General features: G+C 38.1%; 2 protein-coding genes across 2 annotated transcripts in view; one reads left to right on the top strand and one right to left on the bottom strand.

The window, feature by feature from the left end:
* Nucleotides 1-577: 577 nt before the first annotated feature.
* Nucleotides 578-7,017, top strand: CDC37L1 (cell division cycle 37-like 1; the record flags this gene model as incomplete). The annotated part of the gene is made up of 6 exons (XM_009587452.1): nt 578-859; nt 2,276-2,366; nt 4,484-4,599; nt 4,898-5,024; nt 5,924-6,075; nt 6,916-7,017. Coding segments are annotated over 6 exons (870 nt in total), but the record flags the coding sequence as incomplete, so codon positions are not given.
* A 3,293-nt stretch (nt 7,018-10,310) lies between these two features.
* The window catches only part of AK3 (adenylate kinase 3), a 7,447-nt gene continuing 2,455 nt past the window's right edge, over nt 10,311-15,302 (bottom strand). The window contains exons 2-4 of the mRNA XM_009587451.1: nt 14,418-14,590; nt 12,019-12,137; nt 10,311-10,653 (exon numbers count right to left, since the gene is read on the bottom strand). Of these exons, the coding sequence (XP_009585746.1) occupies nt 10,530-10,653; nt 12,019-12,137; nt 14,418-14,590 (416 nt within the window). The 3' untranslated portion in view covers nt 10,311-10,529. The remainder of the gene's footprint in view (nt 10,654-12,018; nt 12,138-14,417; nt 14,591-15,302) is intronic.

Raw genomic sequence — 15,302 nt, 5'->3', positions numbered from 1 at the left:
AGCTATGAGTGGTGACCTCCTCAATAGATTTGACCAAAAGGAGCATATGCTTGTTCGGGGCCTCAGCCACTTCATAACTTAAATTCCACTTTCACTGTCAGTTCAAGGGAAGATGTTGGCCATCTGTTAGGTACTAATCCATATTGGAATGCAGGCAGCAGCAGTTACTTTACTGTTGTGTTCTGACATCACAAAACTGATCCTTTCGTCTCAGAAGTATATATTCAGAGTATTCTCACACTTGGCTGTTGCTAGCATTGCAGCCCAAAGATAGCCAGAGGGGTTTCAGCTGTGTCAAAAGTATTTTTACAGTCTGGAGACTATTAGTGATAGCAGTACATGATCCATGATTTTGCAAATGCACTTAACAAAGTTAAGACAGTTTGAATTAGAAATCTCTTTCTAAAAAATATGTAGCTGTATAATACCGTGCTTCATCACTCCTGCGAATATAACGCTGTGTATCTAAGGTGCCTTCCAGGTGTGTTATCTTTGGGATTTAGGCATGTCTGCTCCTATACAAACTGTAAACTGTCAATTTTCCCTCCCTAAATAGCATGTCTGATTTTCCTCACAGACATACAGCCAAGGGATCGAATTAGCCTGCCAAAAAGAAAGAGAGTTTGTGAAGCACTCTGTAGAATGCACGTGGAACCTAGCAGAAGCCCAGCAAAAACTTGGTAGCTTAGCACTGCATAATTCAGAATCCTGCGATCAGGAATCTGCTCAAGCAAAGACTGAAGCTGCAGAGTTGAGATGGAGAGAGGAAGAGTGGAGAAGAAAAGAAGAAGCACTAAACCAGAGGGAAAGACAGAATCTATGGAACACAGATCCTGTTAGTAAGGAGGTATTTAATAAGGTATGACCCATATCAGCGTGCGTGAAAACAACTGTTAGCCTCTTTTTTTCATTTCCCTTGTTACTAGTCTTGAGTGTCTTCGGTGTCCAGTAAAGCAGAAAACCACAGTATGTGTTAAATGGGTTGGTTTTTTTTTCTTACTTTGCTTCATGGAAGGGAGCAAGCTGCACTCATCCTACAAATCTGGATGACATTTCTCTACGAGAAGTGCGTATCAGAACTTGTGGGGGTAATCTAGGTATTAGATATGTGCTGTCAATGTGCACTTGCAGCCCAGAAGGCCAACCATATCCTGGGCTGCATCAAAAGCAGCGTGGCCAGCAGGTCGAGGGAGGTGATTCTGCCCCTTTACTCTGCTCTCATGAGACCCCACCTGGAGTGCTGCATCCAGCTCTGGGGTCCCCAGTACAAGACAGACATGGACCTGTTAGAGCAGGTCCAGAAGAGGGCCATGAAAACGGTCAGAGGGATGGAACACCTCTCCTATAAAGAAAGGCTGAGAGGGTTGAGGTTGTTCAGCCTGGAGCAGACAAGGTGCTGGGAAGCCCTTATTGACCATATTGTGGCCTTTCAATACTTAAAGGGGATTTACAAGAAAGATGGAGATATTTTTTTTTTATCACGGCCTGTAGTGATAGGACAAGCAGCATGGTTTTAAATTGAAAGAGGGTAGGTTTAGATTGGATATAAGGAAGAAGTCTTTTATGATGAGAGTGGCGAAACACTGGAACAGGTTGCCCAGAAAAGTTGGGGATGCCCCGTCCCTGGAAGCAATAGAGGTCAAGTTGGACGGGGCTTTTAGTAACCTAATGTAGTGAAAGATGTCCCTGCCCACAGCAGGGAGGGGTGGAACTACATGATCTTTAAATGTCCCTTCCAACCCAAACCATTCTATGATTCTATGTAGTGCAAGTGTTGCCAAGTGCGCTGAACAGTAGTTTCCTCACACGAAGAGTGTGCTTCTCTATTGTGCCAAATTTTTAAAATGCGAAACTGTTAGTTTGCCTCTTATAATGACTACTGTAATACAGATTATTTAGCACAAACTTTTTTTTATAGTAGATTCTCAGCTTTGATTTCACAATTTAATTTGAATAGCTGGCACATCTCCTAATTTCACTGATTTAACTGCATCCAGGCTGCAATGTACATGATTCTCATTGTTGACAGGTCAGTAAGTTCCTACCTGAGGACAGAAGTTCTCAGAGTTCTTCGGTCAGTAGACTATAATGAGACTTTTAAACTCTATTTTTAGGTAATGCACTTTTTTAAAGAAAACCTTCTCCAGTATATGACATGCCTCTAAAATTAGAACATAGCTCTTTAAATAGTAACATATTAAAATATAATACTCCTATATATCACAAAAAAGTATGTCTGGAGTTTCTGTGATAGTATAATTTTTCTCTTCCTCAGAGTTTTATTAATCAAAAAAGAAAAGAAATAGAAGATGAAGATGTGTCTGAACCACTTATGCAAAAACATGAACAAAAGATTAGACACTTTGGTGAGTGTGCTTTTTCCAACATTTTGCAGTTCAAACTTCTACAGAATTTGTGTAGGTTTGTTTCTTATCGTACAGAATGAATGCTAACAAATGAAAAGACCTGGTTAATAGACTGTTCAGCTTTATTTTATCAGGACAGATAATAATTTCAAAGCAAAATAAGGTATAAACTGTAGAAGCTTGTTAGTTCCTGTGACCAATAAGAACTTAAATTTAAAAAAAAAATCAAAAACTAATATTCAAATGAGCTTAAACCTAAAGTTCTAGCAACTTTTTCTGCTGTTCAGTGGGAAAAGGCAGGGATATTCATGGAAATATGTCGTGTGTATAAAAGTGCATGGGATTGTCCATAGCTTTCTGCTTTTCATAAATATTTTTCTGGTGGCTATTAAGCTACAAGAGTAATGGCTGATTAAAGGGAAATGTCTGTAAATGCCTTCTGAGAGTATGTGTGCATGGAACTGTGCGTTTCTTAAAATTGTATTTAAATATCCACTAGGTGTCACTTTAGCTCTGACATAATGGTTGAACCGAATTAAGCACAAAGCTGATCTTGTAAAGTAATCTGAAATTTTGGTGGTTCTCTGAAGTGCATTCCATTCTTAGTTACAGGCTGGTTTCAGGCTACGGTATAGTATAGCCATATTTGGAATTCCAGAACAATCAAGAACAGGACTGAGTTGGCAAAATTCAGTTCTTCATACGAACTTGTTTTTACTAAGCTATTCGGCTTCTAAGGATCTTAAGCTGTTTTAAAGAAAGGGTTTCTAGCCCTGTTAGTCTTAGCAAGCTTGCAAGTACCAAGTTGAAGCACAAAACTGTCAGAGTATGCAAATAGCAGTGATAGGCTCAAGTTCCCTCAAATACCTTAACTGCTAAGTGTACTGATAGCGGAATCAGAAGATGTCTCCCCTGCTGTGTATTTCAGCAGAAAAAAAGAGGCTTTCTTGCAGACTTCCTAGCTAAGATTTGGGCAAAATTGCTTTGTGTCTAAATTCAGATTAAGCTGTTACAGAAACAACCTTATTACCGAAGGTCATCAATTTTTTTATTACCTCCCAAGTTCAAAGCCAATGTTAATTCAAAATACGCAAGTCCATTGTAAAAAGGGACAGTACATTAATGCTCTTTCAAGTCTCTTGTTCTGTGCTAGCTGCTGCCAAGGGGCAGCATGGACTGCGCTAGCCATATTGCATGAGTCCTGTTTCTGGATCCTGCTCTGGCTTCCAAGGAGTAAAGAACTTATGCACAATACCTTTCTGGAAAACAGCAAAAAGAAGTATTAGCCATTGCTTTCTCTTTAGGCATTTGTTTACTAGAATTAAGATTTGCTTAGGTCATTACCACTGAATTATCTTTAGCCCAGTTACAATTATACACTGACAGACAGGTAAAGCTGTACATCTGGTGCCTGTTGCCAGTAATGAATTGGCTGTCAGTCATTGACTGTCAGATACATGAAGGACAATTTTAAGAAGTCGTTTGAGCATTGAGTTCTGATTTTAAACTCAACTCTTTACATGAAGGTAGCTTTATGCTATCAAATTCAATCTTCTAGTTAACTTTCGAATGCTGATGTGGCTTTGCTTTTTGAGATCAAGTTGTTTCTGTAATTAAATTCAAATTTCCTGAAAACCTAGCAAATCATGTGTTAGAAGCACTTTAATTTTTGACAGATTACACATTCTTTATTTTGCGTTATTTGCAAACATTTAGAGGATTTGTGTTTGTCAGAATCACTGAATGTAAATCTCTACCCCTATACTTTTTAAACTGTTTGATGATGTAACTGATACCTACCCCACTTTGTTAGTGTGTATGAGAACTGATTAAAAATAACTTATCAATGATGCTAGAGATGCATTAAAATATAGGAAATTGTGACTGTTAAAATCTGCTTTTAGTATCTTCGAAGTCCGATTATACCGACTGGTAATGCTCTTTCAGCATTGGTTGGATGTATAAGTAAAACCCCCAAATTTAGCTGCATGCTGTCATTCTGAAGTTAGTGAATTGCAAAAGTGTTATATATACTGTGGTAGCAATGCAAGTAACTTCCTTGCTGCATTAAATCATTTATCCATTTAGAATATCTTAACTATGTTTCTCTTAATTAGGTATGCTGAGCAGATGGGATGATAGTCAGAGATTTTTGTCTGATCACCCATATCTTGTATGTGAAGAAACATCTCGATATCTCATGTTGTGGTGTTTTCATCTAGAAGCTGAACAGGTATGAAGATGATGTTTGAATTGTTTGAAAGGATACAGTTTCCCATTTGCACTATAGAAAAGCTGACCAACTTGATTAGCTGTTTAACTGTTCTTCCCAACCTCTCTCTACTTCATTGAAGAAAAATTCTATAGGGCATTGTCACATATATGTCTAGTTATAGCTAATTATCAGTCCCCTTGCTTCTGTGAGCATCAGTTCTCAGCTGTTTAGGAACTAGAACAAGAAGAAATTATGCTGAATTTTAGAAATATAATCACAGGAAATATCTTTAAATCATAATTCAACTTTTTTTCAGAAAAGGGCTCTGATGGAGCAAGTAGCACACCAAGCAGTTGTAATGCAGTTTATTATAGAAATTGCCAGAAGCTGCAATGTGGATCCAAGAGGCTGTTTTCGTCTTTTTTTCCAAAAAGCCAAAGTAAGTCAACTTGGGTAATGATGGGAGAAACTCTTGATGCTGTACAAGGGACCAGTGTTTTAGAGAAGGTTTCTTCCTATAAGAGGCTAAATATTTTATTGACTGATTTAGGCTTATGGGAAAGTATTTTGTTAGCAATTCTTTTCTAGATAGAGTATTTTGGTGTACTTCCAATTCTGAAAATGAAAGCTTCATGTATTTTGCTTATCCCAGAGGGAAAGCAAGATACAGCGGGGGAGGACAACAAGGGTGTTACAGACAAGTAAGAACTAAGCAACAACAGCAAACATAGACCAGTTTAAGGACTGATTTTCGCTAATTACCCCTGTGTTTTCACAGTGTACCTATTGTCACAACTTTCCATTTCATCTGCAGTTCACAGTGCAGCCCAAAATAGCGTCCCTTTCTCATTACTGAAATAGAGCAATCCAGAGCTATGCAGGAGAAATGTGGGAAGACTGAAACTGTGATTTGCTGTAGACTGTATTCAATTATTCAGGACTCTGATGGATCTCAATATTGCCTAAAGGAATTCAGTTGAAGTGCGAGTCAACTTGTGCTTTACTTTTGGCCAGAGTGCCACAACAAGCAGCTGTTCTTCTAAGGGTACTGGCTTCTGAGTTGGAATAAAGGAAAGGCTAAAATTATATTTATTTTTACATGTCCTTAGATAAATCAATTACTTTGCTTCTACACATAAATACTACGGATTGTCTTAAAAAGAAATCTACCTGAAATTTCATTGTAAACTGACTAACATTATTCTTGAGTTGTTCACAGCTGTTATTCCCCAAAGGCTATAACATACATTACTGCGTGGTTTTTTTCAGCACTGTGTATGCTTACAAGTCAAAAGTAAATCTGGCTGAAGTGCAAATATTTCATTTTTCTCATTGCAGACAGGAGAAGGCTATTTTGAGGCTTTTAAAAATGAACTTGAGGCATTCAAGACAAGAGTGAGGATCTGGTCACAATCACATGGCTTTCAAACTGTGTTACTACATGATCTCGATGTCAATCCTGGTCTTGTAGGAGAGCTGGCATCTTTTTCACAGGTAGGTTTATTATTCTAGAAATTCATTTAACTAAAGGAGGATTAGGTCCTGCCTTGAGAAGCTGTACCTTTCTGAAATATAAAGAGGATCATTCCTAGAACTGCTAGTGCTCAGGATATAACATGCAGTATTATCAATATGCAAGGCATGTATGGGCTTTCTTTGTACTTGCTGGAATTCAGAAAGCATCAGCATAAGGTCACAAGCATACATTAGTTCAGTGCCCTTACATTTTTATGCTTTAAATAAACACTGCATCATCAAATTGATCAGATGCTAGAATTGTATTCACAGTCTTTACCACAAGCAGTGAAATGAGCTTTCAGTGTAAAATGAATAATCCTGTTCATGGGATCATTCAGGTAAGTCAAGCCTAAGGAAAGTCTCTTGTGATAAAAGGAAGCTGAGGGTACTTAGGTCTTTTGTTACAGTACTAGTGATAGACACATTGTGGAATGAAGCAGCAACTTAAGTTTGTCAAAAATTAGGTATTAGGGAAGGCATCACAATTAAAACTACTTACTTGAAATAATTTGATTAAAGTACCTCTCAAGTAAGATCCAACAGCTGAATTTTAAGTAAATGTGCAGTCAAGTGCTAGAAATATTGAGACCATACAAGCTATTCCAGCAAATTCAAGGAATTCTTGACACAGTGAGATAATACTGCTTGATGAATTTTTCAGAGGTTATTTCCTTACTATTGCAAATTTGTCTCATCTTAAGATGGACAACACGAAGAGTCCAACTTAAGCAAAAATCTCTCGTTTCTCTCTTTCTTTCTCTCCCTCCATATATACAGTTATGGAGAATTAAGCTGTCAATTTTTCATCTGTTGCAGAACACAGGTGATCTGCAAGGCTCCATAAACACAGATGTCTGCAGTTTAAACTCTGTGATACAAAAAGATGAAGAAGAATCCAAAATGATGGACACAGTATAGTACTCTTAAGACGGAGGCCAAGTACTCTTTTTTTTTTTTTTCTTCTTTTTTTCTCTCTCCTGCCCGCGCCCCCCCCCTCCCCCAAAGAAACAAACATGGCTATTTTCTTGACACTTATTTTTCTGGGTACTGCACTTTATTTTTGGTGTCAGATTTTTGTTGTTGTTCTTTGGTTTTAGGGGGGAAGGGATTTTGAAGGGTGGGAAATTCAGAAAAACTTGTAATATTGTTTGAAAATGTGCTGCTAGGTTTTTGGTTGTCCTTGAAGAGCAGGGTTCTCATATTGCCGAATGTGAAACTGGATGTGTTTTCTGCTACTAACCTTGCCTTTCATGACTTTAGAAATTAAAGTATGAAAAAAAATCTGCACAAATACAATGTTTACAAGAAGCGGTAGATTCTTGGTAGAATCTGCTATTGTCTTACTACAGATGTGGACATGTTTTACTCTATGAATATTGGAGATCACAACTGTATTCATGCTACCTTGCTGACATCATAAGCTCTCAAATTTGGTTATCACTAATAGCAATAAATCAGTATCTGGTATCAGTATTTCAGATCTGAATGGATTAGATTAAAACACTGGCTTTCTACCTCTACTAAGGGGATTTAACTGTTACATTGTGCTTTCATTAAACGTAACTTGGTTTTGTCCTACAACATAAGCAACGCTTGTCTACATATGAGTGCTGGGTTGTATGATTTCTGAGAGTCTGACTCTCTCCTTGTTCATAATGTTAACTTCAGATTTTTTTTAAACCAAGTCTTATTATGGGGAGAAGTATTGGATGGAGGGGATGGAGGGAACTTGAGGTACAAGGGTTAGGCTAAGACTTCAGTTTAAACAAAAAGCTTTGTGGCAGTTCACAGAGTAAGGTGTCATGCCAGGTTTGAAAGGTATTTCATATGCTACTAAACATACGGGTTTATAAAAAGTGGGTTTCTAACATTGCCAACTCAAACAATTAAAGTGGAAAATCATTAAAAGCTTCCTGTTTGAGGAGCTGGAAATCCAAATACCATTTCTAGACAAGGCCTTCCACAGAACCTCTGCAATCCAAAATTCTACTGTGCTTTTCTAACTTGCTGCTATTACAGCAGTTCTATCTATAAAGATGTATACTGCAGTTGGAGGACTCCAGTGAAGACAGCTCATATCTCAAATAATGGTATCGGTACACACTCTCGGTCCTTTACTGTATTGTTCTGATTGTATGTAAGGTTTGGAAGGTATCTAGATTTCAATAGTTTGATGAACACAGTCTGCCTGCAGTTGCTAATTTGGGCAAAAGCTGTGCTGAGATGCAGTAATTTTCAGCTTTGGCTATAGCAGAGATAGGGAAAAGTCTAAGTCTGCAGTATATACCAGAGTGAGTATTAGTACAAATGCAGTAGCAAAAGTAGGAACTCCAGATCCGCTGATAGAAGTAGTTTTTCGTGTGCGTTGTGTTCTCTAGCAGTTCTTTTGCAGACAGACTGAGGATTAAGGAGCAAGCAGCAGCTCTGTCCCAGATGCAAATTAGAGATAACCAGCTTCAGTAGTAAAGTAATCTTTTTTTTTTTTTAAGTTTGTCAGATACTCCAGAGAGGATAAGTAAACACTACCTCCTCCTTAATAATTAATTAATTATTAAGGGAAACTAAGGGAAACTAATAATTTCAGGTTGTTCTTTAACTGGATGTGATATACAAGGCTAGTAAGGCCAGTGTAGCACAGTGACTTGCAATTGCTACCATTAGCATTAAAGCCACATTGATCTAGCAACCTGTGGTATACTGAAAGTTATTTTTAAAGTTTCTAAGGGGATAAACTTGGATCGTGTGAGAATAAGTGTCAAATCTTAAGGAGATTCCCTCCCTGTTCTCCTTCTGGCTAACTGAAACGTATGTAGGCTGGCAAAAAAACAAGCATAGCTGCTTTTTATTGAAATCAAAATGCATAAATAGAAGTAAGCGGCACATCAGGGTTTCTCACTGTAATGTGGTAGCTACTGTTTTCTAACCATGACTTTTTTAAGAAATTACATCTCTAAACTCACTCAGTCTACAGTCTCCATATAGACATTTCTGAAGATGAAAGTACAAGTGGTCAGCCTTTTGGCAAGCTTCCTTTGAAATGTAAGGAAAGCTGCTTGCAGTGATAGCTGATGTCCATGTTGTTCATTTATAGTAATGGGAAAGCTTTACAAATTCTACAATGACCATCTTTTTTAGACACAAATGTGTCTCAATATTGATAATGCTAAAACTAGACGTGCAAATGTAATCCAAGCTACGTCAGCATCACAGCTCTGTAGTTGTTTACAAGTCAGTCACTGCAAAAGGAGATTGGGACCTACACTGGTAGGACACAGCTACTTCAGACGTTGCCTAGACACAGTTGTTTGTTCCTCAGGTTTTGCTGACTCTTCTTGAAACTCTCAATCTAGTGAGCATAAAAAAAGGGCTAGGAGAGTTCACTGAAAAATAGCAATGTCTGCATTACTTGGACTGTTAAAAAGTATGGCCTGTGGAGGTTTATAACTCTAGTAACCTAGTGAATAAATAAATACAAGAGCTGGTCAGAGACATGGATTAGTAATATGAACTCATGAAAACCAGTCCAATTGCTACAATAAAACTTGCTACAGTAATATGACAAAGTTGATAATTTGACCACTGGAAATCCTGGCACTGGCATCAATGAGCAGTTGTTTTTTCAAAGATAGTAGAAAAGACACATTTACTAGTCAAGATCATCTAGCTACAAGCTTACCGATTACACTTAATCTCTTCAGTATCTGCTGCCTTTTTACTACTAAGGTCTTACACAGCTGCACAAAGACAGAGGCTTTACCGAATGTGTTACACATCATTGAAACTCCATTTCTCATGCCTGCGAGATAGCTGCTCTGAGGGCAGAAATATAAACATAGTAATAAGGCCAATCATCCAAGCAAGCATTAAGGGTAATTTAAGCCCAGGAAAATCACCTAACATATGTGCAAGCAAAGCTAAAAGAAGGTGACCATCTTCCATGAGATCAACCTATATATATGCCAGTTCTGGTCTGAAATGGCTCTTTGCAGAATAGTGGTCAAGGTTCCCCACAGCTTCTGGCTGGCCCCAACTAATCACACATTCAAGAAATGTGCTTTCATGTCCTTATCATTGCTTCGTACTACATTTCATGAGTGAGTAAATCAATCAATGTGCTTTGTAATTAGGCTGTATTCTGAAATGTGTTTCCTTCACAAGTCAGTATTTGCAAACATAAATATGTTCTGAATAAGAGACACAAAAGTAGCTGCTTTTGTTAAAGTCAGTTACTGTATTATACAAACTAGGTATATTTAATATAAAAAATACAGCATTAAAGTGAGAACAAAGTTTATCATTATGTAAGCTAAGGACAACATTAGACTTTAATTATTGATCAGTCTGGTAGACTACTTAGAGAAATCCTTGACTGCTGAATCTCATGTAATCAAGTGTGAGCTATGACAGATGAGCAGAAGTTAGACCTTTTTTCACCTGGGATTGGCAGCATCTTTCTGGCTCATATCTGGCAACTTGGTTTGGAGGAAAGCATAGATATGTGGCCAGATCTTATTGGTTTCTGTTCCAGAGAAGGACTTCAATAACCCTTTTTCCCTAAGGAAGAAAAAGAAGAAAGTATTACAGAAGTCAAATTGTTTAATTGTTCCAGGATCTCCGCCTCACTTTAAGATTGCCCTGGCAGGGGTGTGCAAATATGCATGTGATTTAACATCAAGAACGGCCATAACGTTGGGAATGCAGGCTGGACATGCATTACTCTGTTCCTCAAACAGTGAGCTATTGGCCACATCAGTTCATAAAACTGACAGCTGTCCACAGAGTACTTAATAACAAACTGTGAAGGGTAAAAAGAAGCAGCAGCAATGCAGTCATATAGCACATGCTATACAGCAGTCATCCAAACAACTGTGACTAACCTAGGTATTGTAAAGTTACACCTCAAGGATCAAAGAAGGTGCATCAGAACAAGCAAGTGAACCAGGCACAATCAAGTTATTCTGACTTAGTTCTAGTAGCTAGTTTTATCTGTAAAGTATGTTATTATCAGTAATAATAATAGTTTAGGCCTATGTCTTACTGTGGTGCTTTGAGGCATTTTCACTTCAGAGAGCTACCAAAGTCTGGAAAATCATTGTCAATCCAGAAAAACTCTTTCTTTAAAACTTAACTACCCCAAAGATGGAGCTTCTAGTCTTCTGCTCAATAGTTTTGGTAGAGCATAATGAAGGGTGGTGGATATGGAGATAGAGGAAGGACAGTCACTTCAGCACATTGTCAAAGACAGTCTGATTTCTTTGTCTAGGCAAGATAAGACTACAAAGCTCTACATGGTGACCTGCTATTACCTATATATTAGCAATGTGATATCTGCAGCTTTACATTAAGAGAAACTTTGTGTATCATTTTGGCTCTTAAAAGAACTAATAATTTGTCACCATTCCACAGTGCAAATGGCAGTATTCTCAAATAGCTGCTTATTCCCAAAGAGTCTTGCTAGCTGAGCCCATCACAGTCCTGTTCTTAGAACAGCCACTTTTAAATCCTCATTAACAGTTTTTCTATTTGTCACTTCTTGACCCCTTGCTCTTGTTAGGAGGGCTTCTACTTACACATCCTAAATCTTCCAAAAAAAGGAACTTTCTCTGTTACCTTACTAACCAGAGCAGTGTTGCTCAGAACAGTACTATAATGTATTGAATAATGCATAGCGCTCTATGTAAAGCTAAATGGCTACAGTGAAAGGCTCTTTTGCTAAGCAGGCTCCTGAAGAGGTTTCCTGCAACAATGGGAAACACAGTCATTTTGCTGGGTTGATTTCTTATTGAGTTGATGAAAAATACACTGCTACTCATGGTACGTTCACTGTTGCAGTATCTCTGTAACTGAAGAGATCTGTTTTTCGCTATGCTAATGTGGAAGAACCTTCTAGAATGTGGAAGAACAGATTTTACTACTTACCGATAATATTCTAGAACAGGTTTTGTCTGTGCATCATAAGCCTGCAGCCTCTTGGTAACCGTCTCTGGCTTATCATCATCACGCTGAACAAGTGGCTCTCCAGTAATATCATCAATGCCCTAATCATGGTTAAAAGTAAACACTGGTGTATATTTCTTATTTCTGTTTAAGTATGTTTTGTGTAATTTTCTATTTAAATTATGACCAGTTTCCAGTTAGTCAAGGTGTAGATTTCTGCTTATATGGGCTACTGCCCATATCTTATCTGGAATGTAAGACGTTGACTTTCCAGTAAAACAGTCCATCAGTTAAAAATATTTTCTCAGTATTGGCAATGAGCTGGCAATAGTCATAGTAACTTGACTAATTTGTCCTCTGGAACTCTCGTTGAATATGGGAAATACGTAGACAAAACCTTCATATATGAGGGAAAACAATATTGTTGGTAATATGTTCCTGCGTAACAGGAAACAAACAAGAGACCAGCTGGACCTTTGTTTGACAATACTGAAATGGGGAAAGGAGTTAATGGCCCTTTGATTTTAAGTCGCAAAATGGAAGAATTATCATTTAGCAACAGCTGTACAAAAAATGGCATAAAAGCCAGCTGAAGTTTTTCTAGGATTCAGTAAATAGAGGTAGGGACCTAATCTGTGAACTGACAGCTCCTACTTTACTGCACATTTCAATATACTGAAATGCTTTAAGTGATTATGAAGCTTTTAAGCCTTGAAACCAGCAATGACTAAAGAAATTGTTGACCACTGGCATATCTTATGAAGGACTAGCTAGTGGCATAAAAGTTGGCTCCTTCTTAGGTGCATTGAATCATTGTGCATCTAAGGACAGAATATGATCCACCACAGATATAAAGGACTTTTTGCTCCTTCGTACATATTAATTAAATCCTCAAGAATTTTGATATTCCCTAAAGACAAGTTTAATCGGACATTTGGAGTGGAAACATGAGTGATCTTGCAAGTACAAAGCCAATGAGACCACAAAAATATTGCAGTCAGTTTCAGAAAATCAGTAACTGTCAATGTTCAGTAAGCTTCTCTGTTCATGAAGGTGTGAAGAAAATCTGTTCCAGAACATCTGTATCATATTAGAGATGGATTTATATGGTCAAACTTACCTTGTTTACATAATACAATCATTTAAAACACTAAAGTGTTTCTAGCATTTGTGCAAGCAGCCATACTAGTGCCTTCATTGTACCTATCAAATATTGAGCCTTCAGCCTTGCATTAACTCTAAAGCCATAATCTTTTGCTTCTGTTGAGTAAGTAAACATTTTGCAGGTCTATTAGATAACAGAGTCAACTGTATTTCAGTTGTTCAGCTCCGTTCCATGGTTGCACTTAACTATGCAATCTACTTTACTATGTTGTGATATGCCTGCTAATTAGTGGAAGGTAGAGTGGAGTGTTCCTAATAGCAAAGCTGTTGCAGCTGAAGCCCACTCTTTGGTGGGTCTCTTCTGCAGTTAAAAATAGCCGTCACTTAAAACACCAGGTTTTAAACGATACAAAGGCAGTGTTTCCAGTTGCTCACTTCCAGTGGTTACCTGCTATTTCAGCTGGCCTCTTTTCCTGCAACACTGAAATCCAAAAACTACAAGGCCTGCTATGCTTCTGGTGTAATTTAATAGAGCTTCCCGGTGAAATGTGATGCCACAACAGGTAATCTATTTAGAGTTAAGGATGCAATACAGCTTAAGCTGAGTTGCACTAAGGCTAATCCAAGTTCCTCAAAAATCTCAAGGTAACAACGTACAATCATTATCTTCAAGTTTACTATTCCTCCTGAGGATATCTCAAGCCATAACCTCTTTGATCTCTTGAGAAGCTTCCCTGACCGGCAAGTTTCTACATCTAATTTTGCCATACGACAACTGTTCCCGTGAAAATACCCATCCTGGTTAAATATAAACACAGGGAAAGCATTAAGTGGATTCCTCTGATTGATGATTTGGTGTATCTTCCTAGATACAAAGAATGAGTCCTCTGGAGGAAGGAAAAGGAAACTACATTTTGGACTATACAGGCTGCAGACTTGAAGAACAGGCTAAGAACATGCCCAACTCCTATGCCAGTGTGCAAGACCGAGAGTATTCCAGATCAGTGAACAGCTTTAACAAGAGCTTACAAAACACCATGATGTTTCATTCTGCAGGGGACAAACACATTGTCCATCAGCTTGTGCTTCTGCCAGGTCACTAACATACCCTCAGAGGCAGGGTGTTACCAGAAATGTTCTGTGCTCATAAGAGATGAAATGAGCCTTTTTCTTCTGAGCTACTGTGTTTTGCTACAACATACGCAAACAATATTTTACTGCAACTACGAAATGCAATGCAACATTTATTAGCGCCAACACCAACATGTATTGCTTACCTGCACTTTGGGAGGACTGAATTCAAGATTGTAGACTCTGCCACTAGCAGGGTGGATCCAACGTGCTGTGAGCCGACATTTTATGGTCTCAAATGGCACATCTAGGTCAATCACAGTGTCTATCTGACATTCTTTATCCAGGGCTTCTGCCTGAGCAACCGTTCTGGGGAAACCTTTTTAAAGGAAACAACTCCATAAAGATCCAAAGGCAGAATTATAGCGAGAATTACCTGGATTCAGTCATTAGAGAAAATAATTGTCAGACAGGAAAAAAAAAAAGCATCGTCATACTGTAAAAGTTGAAGAGACATCAGATTTTCCAAGTATTTTTCAGTGTGTTACAGCACTTTAACTTGTTAAATGCCTCCCTGTTTCCATTTCCTCATTTCAGTTAATCATCTTCCCAAAAGTCTAACAAATAAATGCAAAAAGACGCCATACTTGTATGTACTACATACTACTATATTGAATAAAAGCATTGTATACACATTTTGAAGAATAAAAGTTACAGGCAGTTCACTCAGAGGTCTGGAACAACCTAGAAACATTTGTGACAACTCTTATTTCCACAGTTGTAAGTAAGTCTGGCTTAAGGAGGTGACCATTACAAACATACTTTATTCAGTTGCAGTAAGCCAAATATATCTACCAGAGGCAGTCCAGGATTAATTTTACATAAAAGAGTAGCTTTAGAAAGAGTTCTGGGAAGTCCAGTGTATCAAATTATCCTCGGGGATAATTTGAGAACACTCAGGCTGAACAGGAATCTGTCTCTTCACTTAAAAGACACTGCATTTTGCCCCATGAACTCTATGGCTCCATGCTTTCAAAGGCACATGTTACTACTAGAAAAATCTAGTGGAGCTTAAGAAGGGGGGGGGGGGG

The sequence above is a fragment of the Fulmarus glacialis genome, unplaced genomic scaffold, assembly GCF_000690835.1.
Source record: "Fulmarus glacialis isolate BGI_N327 unplaced genomic scaffold, ASM69083v1 scaffold11611, whole genome shotgun sequence".
Lineage (NCBI taxonomy): Eukaryota > Metazoa > Chordata > Aves > Procellariiformes > Procellariidae > Fulmarus > Fulmarus glacialis.
This window is presented reverse-complemented; position numbering and strand designations above follow the sequence as displayed.